The sequence below is a fragment of the Planococcus citri genome, chromosome 1 (genome assembly GCF_950023065.1).
Source record: "Planococcus citri chromosome 1, ihPlaCitr1.1, whole genome shotgun sequence".
In the NCBI taxonomy this organism is placed as follows: domain Eukaryota; kingdom Metazoa; phylum Arthropoda; class Insecta; order Hemiptera; family Pseudococcidae; genus Planococcus; species Planococcus citri.
In genome coordinates this window covers 72635062-72655212 of record NC_088677.1, presented here as the reverse complement: position 1 = coordinate 72655212, position 20151 = coordinate 72635062, and the positions used below count along the sequence as shown (strand labels likewise).

The window sequence follows — 20151 nt, the reverse complement described above, 5'->3', positions numbered from 1 at the left end:
TGATCACGGAGAGTGTCTCTTTTGAGACCTATTTTTGAAAATCTTTCGGAACGAGAGCTTACATTTTGAACGAATTAATTTAACGAAAGAATATTATACTTCTATGACCTCACTGATAATGGTGTGAATCATTGTATTTTTTTTTTTTTTTTAGCCAACTCGTCGCTTGTCTAGTATTTGCGGATATGTGTGAACCGGTTTGAAACTATTTTATGGAGGATTTAAATGAAAGGAGAGGTGTTCTGTATCTACTACCTAGGTGTAAGTTAATACACGATCATACTACACCTAATACATACAAGTACAGAAATTAACGAACCTAATGAGAACTGCTGTTCACTTATTTTCTTGTCAATTGACGCGTGCATTCTGAGTCATTTCATAAACGAATAGTAGATCTGATAAAATCGAATAAATTGAATTATTTATACAATTTTCTTGAAAGTGACTTTTCCCTGTTTTTGAGATGGAAAAAAAATAAAGATACGCTGAGAGGTCCTTTAAGGCACGAAATCAACTTTCGAGAAAAAATAGGTACCTATCTATCTACTCATGAGAAAAAAAATTAAAAATCAAAATTACACGGCATAATGTTTCCCAATTGACGAAAAATTCGTATTTTGTGGGTTTTATTCACTAGTAGTTGTCGTTAAAAGTGTAACTTTTTTCGACTTTTTTCACCCTAAAAATTTGATTTCTTCGAAAAAGTAAAGGTCTTTGAAACCATCAAAAGAAACAGAATTGTATAGGTACATAGCATGAAATTTCTCATTTTCGGTGTGTGATGTGAACCAAAAATGAGAGAAAAAATGAAGGAATATTTTTTTTTTAAAATTCGTTGAAATCGGTTCCGCGGAAGAAGCGGGAAACATGCTCGGGAGGGGGGGGGGAGTCCAAAAAGTTTCATAGAAAATGGTCTCTAGGTAAGGACGTGCGTGTGTGAAATTTTTTCAACGAAATTTTCATATTATTGGCTGTGAATCAATTTTTTTAGTGGTTACCCAGATCTACCTATCAAATGACATTAAATTAATAAAATTATCCACTTTGAATCACTTATTGTTTATTTTGGTTTCAAAATTTTCATAATCTCTTTCAGTGATTTGTCAACAGTTTCCAATTTATTATTATATTCTAGCGATAATTTCTCAACAGTTTCCAATTTATTATTATATTCTAACGATAATTTCTCAACAGCTTTCAATTTATTATTATGTTCTTGCAACAGTTTCTCAATATTTTCCATTTTGGAGTTGTACTCGCGTTTCTGAGAATTGCGCTCTTCTGCATCTTTTTCTAGTTGCTTATTTTTTTCTAGTATTTTCTTAGCTTGTTTAACTATATGCGAATCGATTGCGATTCGACTTATCTCATCTGTTGAATTATGCTTTGGTAAACGCACAATGTTATCCATATTGGGTCTAACGTATATTTTATTCTCCGGAAACGTATACCGCAATGAATTGATACTTTTGTAAACTATGTATCTGTTGTGTCTGCATCCGTTTTCTCCACAAAATGCAGAGGTACAAAACTTTGTTATCCTACATATAAAATTAAGACACTTGAAAAAGTGTGGTATCACTATACCTTCCACATACGATATCAATTTTACTTTCGAAACTGTTACTACCAATTCTGCATCAGATTTGATAGCTTGAGTGTCACTGACAGCCAATCCATTCAGCAGGTTGTACAACACAATGGCTATGAGGAAGATGAACAAAATGAATAAAAAATATCCTATACTAGAGTTGAGGTCGAATGTACGTAAAGGGATGTCATCTGTACCTAATTCTCCCGTCAACATGACAATGGATTTTAAGAAGGACAAAGCAGGTTCTTTGAAGAGGTCGTTGTTTTGAGGCTCATCTTTGAACAGCATGTAGAAACTTAGCGCAAACGATATAATTAGAATCAAATAACAAGCCAAGAGTTTTAGAAAGCTGATGCTGACAGCTTTGAACATTTCAATATACGAGGAGGATAACGGATGCCGACCAATTAGAAGCATTAGGTCCATCCCTGCAACTATGATTACTATAGAAGAGAGCTTATGTTGGCATTCAAAATTTATCTGGCGCAATAGCAAAACTAATGTTAGGCATATTAAACATATTTCTAGCCAGTTCTCAGCTGACCTGAGGTATTTACGAGGAGAGACATGAAACTGATACAGTTCCTTGAAAGCAAATATGATACATAAGACCATCATAACATACCAGAGACAAACATCAACTTGTGAAATATGATCGCCACCGGTCACGAAATTGTCAGCATTATTGGAAGTATCATTTGGCAATCGAATACTATTTGGGTAATCAGAACAATTAACGGAAGTATCATTCAGCAATTGAGCACTATTGAGGTACTCAGAACAATTGAAGAAGTTATGGGATACGGTATTGTAATGGCCACTTGAAGAACAATTGGTGCAGCAAATGTAAGTAGTAAGTAATATAAAATAAATAATGTGAAAAATTAAGTAAATATAAAAATATTTAGCAATAGTGTACCACCTCAAACTCAAGAAACTCAGTAACACCGGATGCTTGAGAACATCCCTCAATTCTGCAGTTCTGGCCATGATCTGCAAAGCTTCCATCTCAGTAACATAGCTAATGCTTCCTGCGGCTGAAGATTCCCGTTTAGGATGAGTAATCATGCTGTAGTCAAATATGATTTCATGTTGTAAAAGTGTGGGGGCATTTTTACTGGTGGAAATACATTTATCCAAATACTCTTTGAGTACAGAACCTGGAGTCAACTGCAAAAGTGTTATGCCATGATGTGCCCTTTGAACAACATGTGCACCAGCATGTAAAAGAGCGTTTATGATTCCTTCATTTCCATAAATCACAGCACAATAAAGTGGAGTGTATCCATCATTATTTGGGTAACTAATATCCAAACCGTACTTATCCCGGCTGGCTAGAAGAACCTTTACTATTTCTTCATTCTCACAACAGATGGCATAATGAAGTGGAGTATATCCATTATCATTTGGCTGATTGATATTCAAATTGAAGTTGGACCCTGCATCTAAAAGGACTTCTATGTTTTCTTCATTTTGCCCATGAATAGCATGATGAAGCGGTGTGTTTCCTTTGTTGCTTTGTAGATTAATATCCAAGTTGAAGTTGGACCCTGCATCTAAAATGCTTTTAATGATTTCTTTATTCCCCAAACTAACAGCACAATGAAACGCTGCGAATCCTTCATTGTTTTGGTGATTGATATCCAAACCAAAGTTGGACCCTGCATCTAAAAGGATTTTTACAATTTCTTCATGTTGCCCATGAATAGCGTACTGAAGCGGAGTGTCTCCATAATTGTTTGCCAAATTGATATCTAAATTGAAGTTGGGTCCTGCATCCAGAAGGACTTTTATGATATCTTCATTTTGCCAATAAACCGCATAATGAAGCGGAGTGTCTCCATTACTGTTTGGCCAATTGATATCCAAATTAAAGTTGGACCCCGCATCTAAGAGGGCTTTTGTAATCTCTTCATATCCCATTCTAATAGCAGAATGAAGTGGGATGCATCCTTTACTGTCAGGATGATTAAGGTCTAAATTCAAAATGGACCCAGCACCTACAAGGGCTCTTATTATTTCTTCATTTCGCAATATAACAGCATAATGAAGTGGAGTGTTTCCTTCATTGTCTGGGAGATTTATATCCAAATTGAATTGCACATCTGCATGCAAAAGGACATTTATAAGTTCTTTATCATTCAGTTTGATGGCACGGTGAAGTGGAGAGTACCCTTCCTCGTTTGGATGATTAATATCCCATTGGGAACAAAATTTACTGTTCAGAAGATACTGCAAACATTTAATATGATCAGATTCCAGATTCTCATTCACTGGTGAATTTTTTACTGCATGCATCCCATCAATTAGAATATGGAACACATTCTTCTGTGCAACTGGTTCAAAAGAGAGCATTGGCTCTTCCAATAGCAATTTCAAAATGGAATGATAGCCTCTTTCAATTGTTATCATTATGGGTGTAATGGGATTATTAGGGCAGTATTGATTAGGGTCAACTTCTGCATTCAAGAGTATCTCCACCACTTCCACCAATCCATAATGACAAGCATACTGCAGATATGTGTATTCACCATTGTGATCATTTGAATTGGGTGCACAGATCATGACCTGCTCTCGAAATTTGTCTATTTCACGTTTATATAATAATGAAAATAAGCTATCACTTTCATCTTTCAAAGAACCTATTTGGGACAACTTCAAGGCAAACTCCGGGTATTTAGAGTTGATTAGCTGACGACAGGTGTGACCAGAGTTATCTCCAAGTCTATCTAAGTCAATTTCTCGGTGTTCTAATAGCTCATAGATGGCTTTCCTGCAATTATTGTTCAGTGCCAAATGTAAAGGTGTTTGATTAGCATCCCCGACTATGTTAATATCAATGCCCGAATGCTGCAGAAGAAGCATTATGCAATCAACGTCATCACGTTCAACTGCATAATGCAAGGCTGAGTACCCGTGCTTCGACAGAGTATTCACATTGCAATTAGGATCATTCAATAAAATTTTTAGCGTTTCTACATCTCCGTTTTCCACTGCAAAGTGAATCGCTGCTCTGGAAAATTCTTCATCACTGGGATGATTGATATCCGCACCCTTCTGAAGCAAGATTTCGACGAATTTATGGCATCCTTTTGATTGACAAGCAATATGGAGTAGAGCAACAAGAGCAGGACATTCGTTTGGGTAATTAATATCTAGTTGTCCAAACTGTAGGTTTTTTTCTAATTCTTTGGCAAATTTTTCAAAGTTTTGTTGTTTGAGTAAGGATTTTAGTGTCCAATAACCAGCCATGATTGACTTGAATCTGGGAAAAATTGTAATTTTTAGAATTATTTTCAGGTAACCTATCACAACCCAAAAATCTCAAATTACCAATTTCCCGAATGTTTTTATGTAAAATTAAAAAATTCCGATGTAAATTTTCCTCGAATGCAAAAATTTTGAATATTTTTTACTTCCTTCTATGCGGGGACATATAAAATCTTGATTACATTTTCTCTGCAATTTTGCATCAAGATTTAATATCAAATCAAACCGACAATAAAGTGAACGTGATAGTTCTCAAAATTAAATTTAAAATTAGTAACTTGGGAGGTACGTACTAAAAAATTCTGAAAATCAAAATTATTTTGAAATTTTGTAATTTAAAAGCAATGGAAATTTTTAAAAAGTTTCAAAATTTTATCGTTTAGAGGCAATACCTATATGAATTCGAAATATTGAATGAAAATTTCATCATTTGAAAGCGACATGGAAATCTGCCAAAAATTTAAAAAATGAAATTCAGCACCTAAAGATGAGTTTATGGGTGGTTTTTTGCATGTTTTTTTTTTAGAATATGATTTTTGATTTATGTACAAACATTTTCCCACTACTCAGCTTGTTTGGATATCTCGAATGTTGATTAGTGCTAAAAAAAATTTCGTTCCTCCCATAACAGCAGCAAAAAAAAGTTCACTCAAGACCAAAAGATGGAATTTACTTTGCTTTGAAAAGGAAAGCATGATGTCAGAAAACAATTTACATATGGCTGAATTGCGAAAAATACGAACTTACGAACCTTCATAAATAGTAGTATCTAGGTAACTATAAAAACATAGCCGGTACATTGTTCAACTTACTTTATAGGAATAAATACTCGTATGTTATAGTTGTAGAATTTATCGTTATTTTGGAAAACATTGACGTGATGCACTTATGAAGCAGAAGACGAAAACACAATTTACTTAAATTCAAAAATTCAAGTGACTGTTTTAAGGCAATCGTGAACAGCGAATATAAAATAATAGGTGGAGTCTCCATATACTTGGTAGGTAATTTTATCGTGAAAAATGTTATCACTGACGCAAACATATTACCTGATGTTCGTAGGAACCATAAATGATTTGGTATTTTATAAATTAAATTTTCGCGTTGAAAGCGACGCAGTGGGTGAATTTTCAAAAAAAGTGCAAATACATACCTATTTTAAAGCGTTACCTTACCTATTTGAATAAACGTTAAAGTGAATAGGTTTATGTCAACGCTCAGAGATCAGTGATATTTCTATGATAGATTGTACCTAACTAGACCTATGTACTACACCGACGTGATTTCTCGTTGCAGGTTTTTAAAGTACTCGTAAAAAACAGTTGAAGGGCACATGGAAAGAATGGTGTTTCTTGATTTTTTTTCAATTTTTATTTTTATTTTTTTTTGCTATAATTTTGTTTATTGATGAATGCTCTTTCATGTAGTTTATGTAGTTTATGTTAAAAGCACTTTTACCGGAACCATTTTACTCAAAAAACAACAAATTCTAAGGGGTAAAAAATTGAAAGTTTGAAGCAAAAAAAAATGATGACAGAAATTTTTTATTTTTTCTTTCCCGGTGGTAGTTTATTGAGCTGAGCACTTCCGTTCAGTTGTTGTGAACAATGCACATTTGTTCTATTTCACTCAGAACATAACGACTTGAAAATCGCATAAAACGCAAATACTATACAGGGAAAGAACGATATAACTGGGTCGCGACCGCGTACAGGAAAAGAACGGCATAAGTAGTGGTTTTTGGAGCAAAACGTTGCTTGCGTGTTAGTATAAAATTGATCTACGGGTACTCTGATAACTTCTGAATGATATATTTTTCATGCTCAGAATTGTTCTATTAGACTTCAGGAATACATCTGAAATAAATCTCACACCAAATAATAATTACTTTCAAATGAGAAATATTTCAATCTTTAAAAAGCTGTTCTGAAAAATTTGCAAAATACAACTTACACCGTTCTTTCCTTGTACCCTTCAGTTACTTATTTTGGAAAGATAATATGCCAATGCATTTTCACTTTTATAATTATTCAAAATGTTCTGATTTATTGGACAAATTTTCAGAAAGAATACCCGAATGTCCTTTTTGAAACACTTAAAAGGATGTTCGCACCTCTGCTCACAAAATCTCATAATTTGAACTTCAGCTAAATTGAAAAAAAAAATGATAGTAAATTTGATAGGGCTGTTGCAGATGGTCAACCTTAATTATTATACTCATTTCAATTACCTATTCAAGCTCACTTGGGAGGCCTTTTTCAAAAAATTTAAAAACAAAAAAACAAAATAGGTTTCCAAAAGACATTTTTTTTTTGAATTTTACAAAAACACACAGTGAAAGCGTCAAACATCTACCTACCATAAAAATCATTACATTCTCATAAAAATTACCTCTCTGAAATACCTAACATAAAAACTAAACCCATACCTACGTCATATAAATTTTACAAAATACCGGCTAAAAATAATTTTAAAAATCACAAATTTTTGAAACATGACAGAAATAGTAGGTAGTACAACTAGAAATAGTTACTTAGGTATGTAGGAAAATCATATCAGGTACAATAGTGTATTGTTACTATATTAATAAAAAATGCTGAAACAAAAGTTTCAAATATGGATAGATAACAGTCCAACAAATCACACATGGAGTAATTGCATACACATTTTTTCTTAAAAAGGACATCATGAGAAACTAGCAAACTTTTCAAAACAAAAGGCTGGCCTTGCTAACAAAATGGCGGCCATTTTGATTGACAGGTCGCCACGATCACACAATTTGTTTTCCAACATGATCCGCACAAAAATATCCTACGCCGGACTATTAATTTCATAAAAATCTTTTAAAAACATTCCTGATTTGTTTTCAAACTGGCAAAAATGTGTCCGAATGAGTTTTCAATTGGTAAATTTTGTGTTTTAAATTACGCATCTCAGTTACAATATCTTGCAGACACTCTGCAGAGGAAACTCTCGCACGATAAATTGGCGATTTCAAATCAAGAACTTTATCGGTAATAAGTTGAATATTCTTTTCAATATCATCGAATTTGAATTGATTGTGACACATTGATACTTGCCGATTGTAATCGCCAGTTTTCAGGCTGTCTTTGCGTTTTAGCAGGATTTCTTTGACGCGTTTCATTATATCTGGGGGCATTTTCCAGTCGCATCTTTTTGAATATCTGAAAGTGTCTTGTTTCTGGTCATAACTACAAGGAAAACTCACGGCGTTATTTCTACGCTGTGATACCCGAATATGGCTTCCTGCAGCGAATTTAGGCCACAAAGAGATCTTATACCTAAACCATCGACGAAAAAATGAGGGAAACAATCGACGATAAAACGACAACAAGCAATTAGGGCAAAACCTTGATAGCAAGTTGACAATGCGATGGAATGGCTTTTGATTGTATGTATCTTCGAGATAGGAAATAAGTTTAATTGCAGATACTATACCAACCATTTCAGCATTTTCTCGGATGGCTTGAGTGTCACTGATGGTTAACCCATTGAGCAACTTGAAAACTACTATGCCTATGAAGAATTGATAGGATCCTAGCGGTACGGATTCCATGTCAAATTCGCCAGTCAGCATGGTGAACGATTTGAAAATCGACGTGATTGGATTGTTAAAAGCAGAAGTGACGTTTTTTGAGTTACCCTTGTTGTCCAGTGGATCCTGTCTCATTAGTACGTATAAACTGAAAGCGAATGCCAAAATCATGCCAGAATATAAGAACACGAATTTCACATAATCAGACGCGACTTTTTTAAACATTGCAATTTCAGTTGCGAACCAAGGATGTCTACTGAGCAAGAAAACTAGTTCGATCCACAAGGCTAAAATAACCACAGAAGTAAGTTGAGTACACTGATCTGGTCTGGAAAAGTACAGCAGGTAACCTGCGATGGTAAAAACCACTCTTTCAAGCCAGTCTCCCGGTGATTTCCTATTACACTGAAGTGATAAGAAAAAATGTAATACATCTCTCAGAATGAGAAGTATATACAAGATTTGAGTTGAGCACCATAGTAAGAAAATCCAACTGGTTTGTGAAGTTGTAGGCGACGGTAAACTTTCATAAATCAACCAAACATACGAACTAAGACTCAAGCAAAATAGCAAATACATTGCAAAATTGATGTAATAATATCCCTTCACCAGATGCCATTTCATGTAGAGAAAACTCTTTAAAACTGGATGCTTGAGATGCTCCCTCAGCTCAACACATTCATTTAGCACCGTGAAAATCTCCATCTCATTTACGTCTGCATTAGCAGTGTTTTTTTCTAAAGAATTTCTTAACATTCTGGAACACTGCATCACGATGACTTCTAGTTCAGAGGAAGTTTCCATTTTATTAACATCTTCGCTTTCGAGATTTTTACTTGAAATAACCAAGCTCTTGTAATCAATTATGATGTCGCAATCGATCATGAATGGCGACTCATTTTTAAAACTAATGCAGCTGTCCAAATACTCTGAGAGCATCGAGGGTTTGATCATCATGTAATACGTCTCCCCTAGGTGACTTTTTTGATAAAATCGAGCCCCCGCATAAATCAGAGATTTAATAACTTGATCGTCGTTTAATATAGTTGCCATGAATAGCACAGTGTATCCGTCTTGGTCCTCGAAATTCAAGTCCAACTCACCTCGAGATCTACCTTTATTCAGAATCACTTGGAGGCACTTATGGTGGCCTTCTCTTTGATCTGTTGTCTTATTGAACATACCTTCCATGACTGAATGCAGCACCGAACCCAGTTCTGAAATTTGTAGCTGAATTTCGGAATTCTCGATCAGTAGTTCGAGTACTTGATCGAAACCGTTACGAGCAGCTAGCATTGCTGGGGTAAGAGATCTACATTTACGAATAACCGTCTTATTTTGACGAGTTTCTGCCATCTTGTTAGGATTTACTCCTTTACTCAAAAGCATACTCACAGTACTGATCAAACCCAAGTCGCAAGCACATTGTAAATAGGTTTGACAACCATTGTGGTTCTCATTTAAAAACTCTACGTCGACTTGACTTGCAAGATTTTCAAATAATTCGGTTTCTTGACGTTTCAGTAGCAAAAATAAAATTGAACCGATATTATAGGCTGATCGAACGGTACGAAATGATTGCAGAAATTGTTGAGGGTATTGTTGCTGGATTATTTGATGACAGGTGCGACCTTGAGAATCTTTTTGAACGTTCAAGTCAACATGAGGGTGCTCTAATAATAATCTGGCAGCATCTAGATTGCCTTTGAGTAGAGCTAAATGCAATGGAGTTGCATTTTGCCGAGTTCCTACGTTGATATCGATTCGATTGGGATTTTGTAACAGAGTTTTCATAAAATCCATTTTGTTCAGCTTGATGGCGATGTGTAAGGCAGCATTACCATCTTGATCCAGCAGATTAACGTCGCATTCGCTGTACCAGTATTTTTTTACGAGAACTTTCACGGTATCAATATCTGATTTCTCAACAGCTTCGTGAATGGGGGCTTTCCCAGTGCGTTTGTTTATGACGTTGATGTTGGCGAAATTGGATAATAGGATTTGTACGAACTCGCTGTTACCAGGGCTTCGGCAAGCGATATCTAATAATGTTCCACTGTCGTTGTATTCGCAGAATTCGTCGAAGAAATAGTTCACGTTGAAGACATTGGCATCCGAGTAGTACTCTATGATTTGTTTGAATTCATCCAAGTTTGAATTCTTGAGAGTAAAAAGAAGCCGCAAGTAGTTCATTTTGAATTATTCCTAAGAGTGGGGTTTGCGTTGATTGATGGATTCTGAATGTCTCGTTCCCTTGAGAGCTTTAGTAAGTGGTTATATTATATCTCATTCGCATTTGGGTAGTTTCTCGTCCTGTAACATATTCATGTTTCTTAAAACAATTTCATGAACAGACAGATATACCTCCCTGCAATATTTTTTTACCCGCCTTTCTGGTCAGTAAATTTTATTGAATATTCCACGTATTTTCATTTTAAAAAAATTTAAGACAAATTTCAATGTTTGCGGGCATGTTGCTAGGTGCTCTTAAAAACACATATTTTGGCGGAAACAGTTTTTGTGCTCACCCCTTCAGGTTGGAGCTATAGCGCGCGCGGTTCAAAATTTCATATTGTCAATCCCCCCTCCCTCCTTCCACTACGATAGAAAATTCAGAAAAAAATCGTGTCGGAAGGTGCACCCTTCCTCCACACATTCCGTATGGTATGGTACCAAAATCGTAACACCAAAAGTCACAAATAGAAATTTTTCTCCGTGAAACACACGTTTTTTTCGATAATACTGACCAAGGCGGTGTAATAGAGGCGTATTTCGACTCAAAAAAATTTTTTAGAGGTGCTCAGCAAAAATCTATCATAATTTCCTGTAATGTGGGAACTGGAGCATTTCACATATCTTACCAGAGAGTATCCTTTCATTACTTTTTTGGTGTTTTTAGGCCGATTTTCCTTAGAAGAAACCAAAAATATGATTCTGGGCCCCAGTAGTCCATATTCAACAATTTTTCGCGTGTCTGGATTTTTCTTGTTTCCCGACTACAAAATCTTCTCAGCCAAAGGTATTTCAACAAAATTCGGTATTTAGGCTTGATTCAGCATACAAATCAAAGCATTTGTGTAGGACGATGACCTTGACTCAAAATACTCGGATGTTCAATTTTTTGAGACGAGTGGAGAGGGGTGGAAAACGTGAAAAAAGTCAAACTAAAAACCAATCGACAGGAAATGAAAAGTTTTGTACAATATTTCCAAAAATCAGATCAGCCTCGCATAAGGCAATTTAGAGGGGAGAAAACTCTCCGTCAGTTTAAAACATTTTTTCAATCTGTTTTCACTATTCAAAAGCTCAAGAAAAACAGATTTTGATGAGACAAAAAAACGAAAAGAAATTTTCCAACATATAGTATGTATGGTATCTCTCAGCGGGTCACATAATTATAGTAATATTTTTCATTTTTTCTTTTCATTTTTGAACTTGAAAAATCTTCTGTCACGCTCTCCATCTTTCCAAATTGACCTAGGAGTCTGAAATCTGGCATGTACATCTGCAGGGTGCATTTTGGATGCAATGGTGAATCCCATAAGCGTGAGTCATCCGAATTAAGCGAGAAACGACCGCGACATATGTAAGGTTGAGGTGGGAAAATTAGGCTAGCATGCTTTGCGATACTCGCGATATTTTCATTTCATTTTTAAATTGACTTTAATGCATTTTTCGTTTGTATTTTTTTCAGTAAAAATATGTTTTAAGTAATTTCATCAAAACTTCAACTTTCAAAAAATTCATGCTTTCAAATTTAATTTCCACAGAGATACCCAGATATGGTGCACAATTTCTTTATCAGGTAACTTACCTTCAAGTTAATTGAGCTGCGTTGATCTCGATCTCGTACTGAAGGCACATCAATACATAAGTATATGATCAGATTACAGAACGATTTGAATAAAAACAAAAAGAAAAAGCAATTTTGATACAGAACTTTTTCGATGATAATCGCGTCATTCCAATACCAAAGATACACAAACTATGTGAAAGTAAACCAATGGTAGATAATTTGATTTTATATACGTGCAGATATAATATGACTATTGGAATTTCCTCTGATATGATTTTTTTTTTAGAATTTTTTCAGTTTATAGAATTGGAATATACGTTGTCATAACTGCTACCACATTATCAGTAAAATTAGTTTAAATTTTTCATACAGCGGATTTCGCTCCCGTACATTTATGTGCCTAGATAATTAATTTTCGTAGAATTGGAATTTATGGTAAGACAACTGCCAATTATAAATACGTGATAAGAGCACAGTACCTAAATATTTTTCTGAATAGGACAACTCACATGCTGATTGTGAGGCAAGGTTCAGAGCAAAAAAACGGTTTTTGAGGAAATGCCTCTCTGAAATACACTCTTTTAGAGACTTCTTTGTTCAATGTACAAAAATTAGGAGATGTCCGGATCTGATCAGATCTAATCCCCATCTCCCTTCTTATAATCCTACCCAAACTTTGATCTGTTCAAATGTGATAAGATCCGGCCAAAGATCAGATTAAAAATGAATGTCCACATCTGACCTGATCAGATCCAATCATGTCTCCCTTATCATATAGGAAATTTTTCCACCCAAAGAACGAGATTTTATTCAGAGAAATTAAATCTCATTAGGTCTGAACAGATCCACTTTGATCAAAACTTTGATATGATCAGATTTGATCAAATCTAATTAGATCAAATACGATCCGCAGAATATCCGAACTTGAACTGATTTCATAATTTTCTATTACTCGTAGGTAAGTTTCAAATTCAATTATCGATACAGAGGCATTCAGAAATTCTAACATTACTAAAGAAAATCACAAAATTTTACAAAAATCATTTAAAAATTATTATATTATGTAAATATGTAGGTAGTCAAAAAATATGAAATAACGTTTTAAAAAATCAAAAAAAAAAAAAAACAATACAATACACGTTGCAAAATATCAGACCAAAAGAAACATTTTCAAACAAAAGAAACAGGGGTCGATAAAGAGTTGTAAAAGTCTGGATGAGTTCTCAATTGGCCAATTTTGTGTTTTAAATCACGTATCTCAGTTACAGAATCTTGCAGACACTCTGCTTCAGGGGAAACTTTTGCACGATTTATTTGCGATTTCAATTCAATAACTTCATTGGCAATAAGTTGCACACACTTTTCAATAGCATCGAACTTGAATTGATTGTGATTCATAGATGATAATTGCTGATTGTAATCGCCAGTTTTCATGCTGTCCTTACGTTTTTGCAGGATTTCTTTGGCGCGTTTTATTACATCTGGGTGCATTTTCCAGTCGCATCCTTTCGAATATTTGAACGTGCCTTGTTTCTGGTCATAACTACTAGGAAAGCTCACAGCGTTATTTCTACGTTGTGATACCCGAATATGACTTCCTGCCGGGAATTTAGGCCACAAAGAGATCTTATCCGTGAACCGTCGAGGGCAAAACGAGGGAAACAATCGACGATAAAACGATACCAATTTACGTTCCACTACAGGGAAGTACCGTTTGAAGCGATCAGGGCAATACCTTGAAAGCAAGTTGAAAATGCAATGGAATAGGTTTCGATTGGCTATGAGTTCTAGATCGGAAATAAGTTTAATTTCAGATGCTATTCCGACCAATTCAGCATCTTCTCGGATGTCTCGAGTGTCATTGATGGCTAAACCATTGAGCAAGTTGTACAATACGATGCCTATGAGGAATACAAATAAAATGAACACCAGATGATTAGAGTTGAACGGGGAGGATCCTAGAGGTACGGATTCCATGTCGAATTCGCCGGTCAGCATGATGAACGATTTGAAAATCGATGTAATTGGATTGTTGAAAGCAGAAGTGACGTCTTTCGAGTTACTCGTATTACCCTTGTCGTTCAGCGGATCCTGTTTCAGCGGATTCTGTCTCATTAGTATGTAGAAACTGAAAGCGAATGCCAAAATCATGCCCGAATATAAGAACAAGAATCTCATGAAATTCCACGCAACTTTTTTAAACATTGCTATTTCAGTTGCGAACGAGGGATGTTTACCGAGCAAAAAAACCAGTTCGATCCACGAGACTAAAATAACAACAGCAGTAAGTAGACAGCACTGATCTGGCCTGGAAAAGTACAGCAAGTAACCTGCGATAGTAAAAACTATTCTTTCAAACCAGTCTTCTAGTGAGTTCCAATTAAACTGAGGTGATAGGAAAAACTGTAATACTACTCTCGGAATGAGAGGTATGTAGAAGATTTGAGTTGCCCACCACAGTAATGAAATCAAATTGATTTGTAAAGTTGCTAGTGATGGGAAAACTTCATAAATAAACCAAACGTATAAACTTAGACTCCAGCAAAATAACAAATACAAAAAAAAATTAATCTTGTAATATTTCTCCACCTGATGCCATTTCATGTAGAGAAAACTCACTAAAACTGGATGCTTAAGATGCTCCCTCAGCTCAGCAGAATCATTCAGTACCGTGAAAATCTCCATCTCATTTACATCTGAATCAGCACGATTTTTTTTAGAGGAACATTCCAACATTCCAGAAGACTGCATTTCATACACTTCTCTACTGTCAAGATCTCTCACGATGACTTCTTCTAGTTCGGAGGAAGCTTCCGTTTCATTAACATCTTCGCTTCCGAGATTTTTACTCGAACTAACCAAGGTCTTGTAATCAATGATGATGTCACAATCAATCATGAATGGCGACTCGTTTTTAGAACTAATGCAGCTGTCCAAATACTCTGAGAGCATCGAGGAATTGATCATCAGGTAATACGTATCCCCTGGGTGGTTTTTTTGATAGAATCGAGCCCCCGCATAAATCAGAGATTTAATAACTTGATCGTCGTTTAATATAGTTGCCATGAATAGCACAGTGTATCCGTCGTGGTCTTCGAAATTCAAGTCCAACCCATCTCGAGATTTAGCTTTATTCAGAATCAATTGGAGGCATTTATGGTGGCCTGATCTTTGATCTGTAGACTTATTGAACATACCTTCCATGACTGAATGCAGCACCGAACCCAGTTCTGAAATTTGTAGCTGAATTTCGGAATTCTCGATCAGTAGTTCGAGTACTTGATCGAAACCGTTACGAGCAGCTAGCATTGCTGGGGTAAGAGATCTACATTTACGAATAACCGTCTTATTTTGACGAGTTTCTGCCATCTTGTTAGGATTCACTCCTTTACTCAAAAGCATATTCACAGTACTGACCAAACCTAAGTCGCAAGCACATTGTAAATAGGTTTGACAACCATTGTGGGTCTCATTTAAGAACCCAACGTCGACTTCACTAGCAAGATTTTCAAATAATTCGGTTTCTTGACGTTTCAGTAGCGAGAATAAAATGGAGCCGATATTATAAGGTGATCGAATGTTGCGAAATGAAAATGATTGCAGAAATTGTTGAGGGTATTGATCTTGGATTATTTGACGACAGGTGCGACCTTCGGAATCTTTTTGAAAATTTAAGTCAACATGAGGATGCTCTAATAATAATTTGGCAGCATCTAGATTACCTTTGCGTAGAGCTAAATGCAATGGAGTCGCATTTTGCCAAGTTCCTACGTTGATATCGATTCGATTGCAGTTTTGTAGCAGGGTTTTCATAAAATCCATTTTGTTCAGCTTGATGACGAGGTGTAAGGCAGTATTACCATTTTGATCTGGCAAATTAACGTCGCATTCGCTGTACCAATATTTTTTAATGAGAACTTTCACGGTGTCGATATCGGATTTCTCAACAGCTTCGTGAATGGGGGCTTTCCCAGTGCGTTTGTTTATGACGTTGACGTTGGCGAAATTGGATAATAAGATTTGTACGAATTCGCTTTTACCAGTGCTTCGGCAAGCGATATCTAATAATGTTCCACTGTCGTTGTATTCGACAAATTCGTCGAAGAAATAGTTCACGTCGAAGAAATTGGCATCTGAGTTGTAGGCTATGATTTGTTTAAATTCGTCCAAGTTTGAATTCTTGAGAGTAAAAAGGAGCTGATTGAAGATTGACGATGGAGTTCTTTCTGGCAAGTAGTTCATTTTGAATTATTCCCAAGTGTAGGGTTCGCGTTGATTGATGAATTCTGAATGTCTCGTTCCCTTGGGAGCTTTAGTTGGGATCCATTCGAATTCGGGTAGTTTTTTGTCCTGTAACACATTCAGGTTTTTTAAAACAATTTCATGAAGAGACAGGCATGCCTTCGCGCTATATTTTTTTTACTCAACTTTTTGGTCAATAAATTTCTATTTCGCGTAATTATGCATAAAAAAAACAACAACAACACTGAAAAAACCTATATTATTTTTATAGGAAAACTGAGCCATGTTATAGACAAATTTTAACGTTTGCCAGCATGTTGGAAGAAAGTACCTACTATTGAAAATACACATTTTAGCCGAGGAAACAGTTTTTGTGCTCACCTCTTCAGTTTGAAGCTATAGCGGTTCAAAGTTTTCTTTTGTCAATTTTACCCCTCACCACTGCTATAAAAAATTCTAAAAAATTCGTGGTCGGAAGGCTCACCTTTATTCCACACATTCTCAATGGTAAGTACCGAAATCTTACCTCCCAAACTCACAGATACCTACAGATTTTTCTCTATGAAAAACGCGTTTTTTCGATAATATGACCCAAGGGGGTAAGATGGGGGCAAAATTTCGACTCTAAAATTTTTTTAGAGGTACCCAACAATGATCTATAATAATTTTTCAGATTTGGGAACAGGGACATTTCACCTATTTTACCAGAGAGTGTCCTTTCATCACTTTTTGGGTGTTTTTAGCCTGATTTTCCCTAGAAAAAAAAAAACAAAAAGTAATGGTTTTGGACCCCAGGAGCCCATATCCATCAATTTTCCGCATGTCTGAAATTTTTTTGCACGATTAAATATAAAATCATCTTAGCTGAACGAATTTTGATGACCTTGACTCAAAATTCGCGTATATTCAACTGTTAGGACAAGAAAAATTAGTTTTTGTTTTGAAATTGATGAAGCTCAATAAAAAATTACGATCAAATGATTTCATGTAGATGTAGGAAAATGTCAAATTTTTGGTTCATTGACCAACCATTTTTTCTATCGCGCGAATGCTCAAAGTTGACAAATTTTTGGGCGTTTGAGAGAAAATTTTCAATTTTGAAAAGTATTATTCTAAACGCTGGCAAACATTCAAGTCGATATATCTATTGAAATTAATTTAAATGAATTTTCAGCGAGAACGTGAATCTTTTAAAAATAGGATTTTTGGTACAAAAATTAATTTTATAGTGAGCCGAAATCAATTTTGAAACATTTCTTTTACCTAATAATACACCAAATATGTACCTCAGGCTCATACAATAAGATTTCGGATTTTCAGAAATTTGTGGTTATGCCAACTACATAATATGTACTATTCGGAATGATCATGCCATGGTGAAGTTACATTATCTGTGCATGATAAATTAACCCACCGACCGACATGGTTAACCAACTACGTGGCTATGATGATTCATATTCATAGATAACCGCGTTGCCAACCTCAGAGATTAATCCCTGGAATGTGTAATTTTTCAACAGTTTAGAAAATTCGGGGATTTTTTTTCAGAGATTTCATGATTTTTTGCAGGGATTTTTTGCCATTTTCAGAGATAAAAATGTATTTTATTACAGTTTTATTTTTTATACGAAATTTTCAATCCAAACTACATATATGTAAATTAAAAGTTTCGAGTTTTATCTTAGAGAAGTTCAGATATTGTTTCACTGCTAGTTCGAGAAGACGAGGCATTCGTATGATTCGTATTTTCTCATATTCAAAAATAAATTTTCTCTTCATTTGTTGCGAAATTTTTGAGTTATTATTCAACTCCAACGTGTGAAGGCGATTTTCCGAACCAAAATCTCTAAGGGGAAGGGGATGCCCAGGATGGCCAGATATTTTCACCTCTCACGTGTATTTTAGGGCCGTATTCATAGACGTTACTTACAGATCACTTGGACAAGTGATGAGTTCTGAAGCAATTTTCCCAAACATAATTGGATTTTTGAAAAAATTATTAATAATTATCTGATTAATTTTTCAAAAATCCAATCACCTCTGGAAAAACTGAATCAATATTCACCATTTATCCAAGCGATCCCTAAATAACGTCTGTGAGTATGGTCCTAAGAATTTAAAACGTGTAAAAAAAATTAGGGATTTTTAGTAAAAGCCGGAATTTTTTCTCCGAAACTAGGGTTTTTGAAAATTTAGGTTGGTAACGTGCAAAACTCTGGATAATTATACATTCACAGGTGTCCTAGATGTAATTTTTAAAGGTCTCAACTTTTCAGCCCCCCCCCCTCATTACAGCTGCAAAGAACTAAAGTACCAAAGTAATGAAAGAAAAGGAATCTTTCTGTGAGTGAAGCTAAAAAGAAAGGTGTGAGGGTACTTGTCCCCCCCTCTCCCGCCAAAAAATACAGGGAAAATGCGGTTAAAAACAAACATTCCTTAAACTTGGAAAAAAAATTTGATGGTGGATTTTTGCCAAATTATTATACCTACCTACCGATTTCGGTGGGGGCGAGCTTCAAAGGGGTGAGCTATCCTGAAACGCAGTGGGGGGCGATTCTTATGAATATATTTCGGATAGAAAGGTGAACCCCGTAGGGGTGAGTCAATCGAATTAAACGAGGTGCGACATAATTTATGTAAGGCGGTGAAGGAGAAATTAGACATTATTTTTATTTTAGAATTGATTTTATTGCGTTTTTGTTTTTTTGTTTTTTTTTAGTAGAAAAATGTGTTATCAAGAGGTGCGTTTTCGTCCAGACTTTACCTTCAAGTCACTAAAACTTCAACTTTCAAAAACCTCGACAAACTTTCGAAAAAATTCATGCTTTCAAAAAAAAACAAAAAAAACGGTGGGCAGTAAAAGTGGAAAAAAATTAGTTTAAAAATTCAAAAACAAAAATGAGAGAAGTTGCATGGCAAGAGTAATGAGAATGACTAATTTCAATAATTTAATTCCAGATATGGTGGACGTTTTCTTTATGAACTTACCTTTAAGTAGTTAATTTGATGATATTAGTTCAGCTACGTTGATTTTGCTTTGAATGAAAAACAAAAAAAAACAAAAAAGTTATTTCAATACCGAACTTGTTCGATGATAATAAACACCATTCCAATACCAAAGATACACATAATTATGTAAACCATGGTAAGTAATTCGATTTTATATACCTAAGTACATGCAGATATAATTATGACCATTGGAATTTCCTCCAGTATTATTTTGAAATTTTATTTAGGAGTTTTTTCACACGTCAGGTAGGGAGATATAGCCCACATTGTTTCATAGAATTGGAATATACACCATTATAACTGTTACAGTAGTGTCACTAAAATTAATCTGAATTTTTCATACAGAGCGGATTTTGTTGTCGTGCATAGATGATAATTTTTCATAGAATTGGAATTTATGTCAAAATAGCTGCTAATTATAAATACGTCAAATGAATAGGATGAATCACATGGTTTAAAGTAAAAAAAAAAATTGTTTTTGAGGAAATTCCTCTCTAATATGAACTCTATTTTAACGATTTTTTTTTTTTTTTGTTTGTTAAAAGTTCAATATAATCAGAGGATTTTTCCGGATTTGATTAGATCTAATCACCATCTCCCTTCTCATAATCCCACCAAAACTTTGATCTGTTAAATTTGATAAGATTCGGTTAAATTTGATTAGATAGATCAAAAATGAAT

At 35.0% G+C, this 20151-nt stretch overlaps 4 protein-coding genes across 4 annotated transcripts in view; all 4 read right to left on the bottom strand.

Annotated features, from left to right (window-relative positions):
* LOC135831313 (uncharacterized) overlaps positions 1–20151 on the bottom strand; it is a 195019-nt gene that overhangs the window by 111492 nt on the left and 63376 nt on the right. The gene's annotated exons all lie outside the window — the stretch shown is intronic.
* On the bottom strand, positions 942–4852 carry LOC135831158 (transient receptor potential cation channel subfamily A member 1-like). Its single transcript, XM_065343444.1, has one exon. It carries the CDS (start codon positions 4847–4849, stop codon positions 1064–1066), a length of 3786 nt encoding a protein of 1261 aa, XP_065199516.1. The 5' UTR covers positions 4850–4852; the 3' UTR covers positions 942–1063.
* On the bottom strand, positions 7734–10616 carry LOC135843089 (transient receptor potential cation channel protein painless-like). The gene has a single exon (XM_065360839.1). The coding sequence runs from the start codon at positions 10614–10616 to the stop codon at positions 7734–7736; it is 2883 nt and encodes a 960-aa protein (XP_065216911.1).
* Positions 13365–16734, bottom strand: LOC135831178 (transient receptor potential cation channel protein painless-like). Its single transcript, XM_065343481.1, has one exon. The coding sequence runs from the start codon at positions 16459–16461 to the stop codon at positions 13390–13392; it is 3072 nt and encodes a 1023-aa protein (XP_065199553.1). The 5' UTR covers positions 16462–16734; the 3' UTR covers positions 13365–13389.

Bases quoted from the DNA above. Each gene is read 5' to 3' on its own strand.
- LOC135831158 (XM_065343444.1), bottom strand. From the start codon at position 4,849: ATGGCTGGTTATTGGACACTAAAATCCTTACTCAAACAACAAAACTTT.
- LOC135843089 (XM_065360839.1), bottom strand. From the start codon at position 10,616: ATGAACTACTTGCGGCTTCTTTTTACTCTCAAGAATTCAAACTTGGAT.
- LOC135831178 (XM_065343481.1), bottom strand. From the start codon at position 16,461: ATGAACTACTTGCCAGAAAGAACTCCATCGTCAATCTTCAATCAGCTC.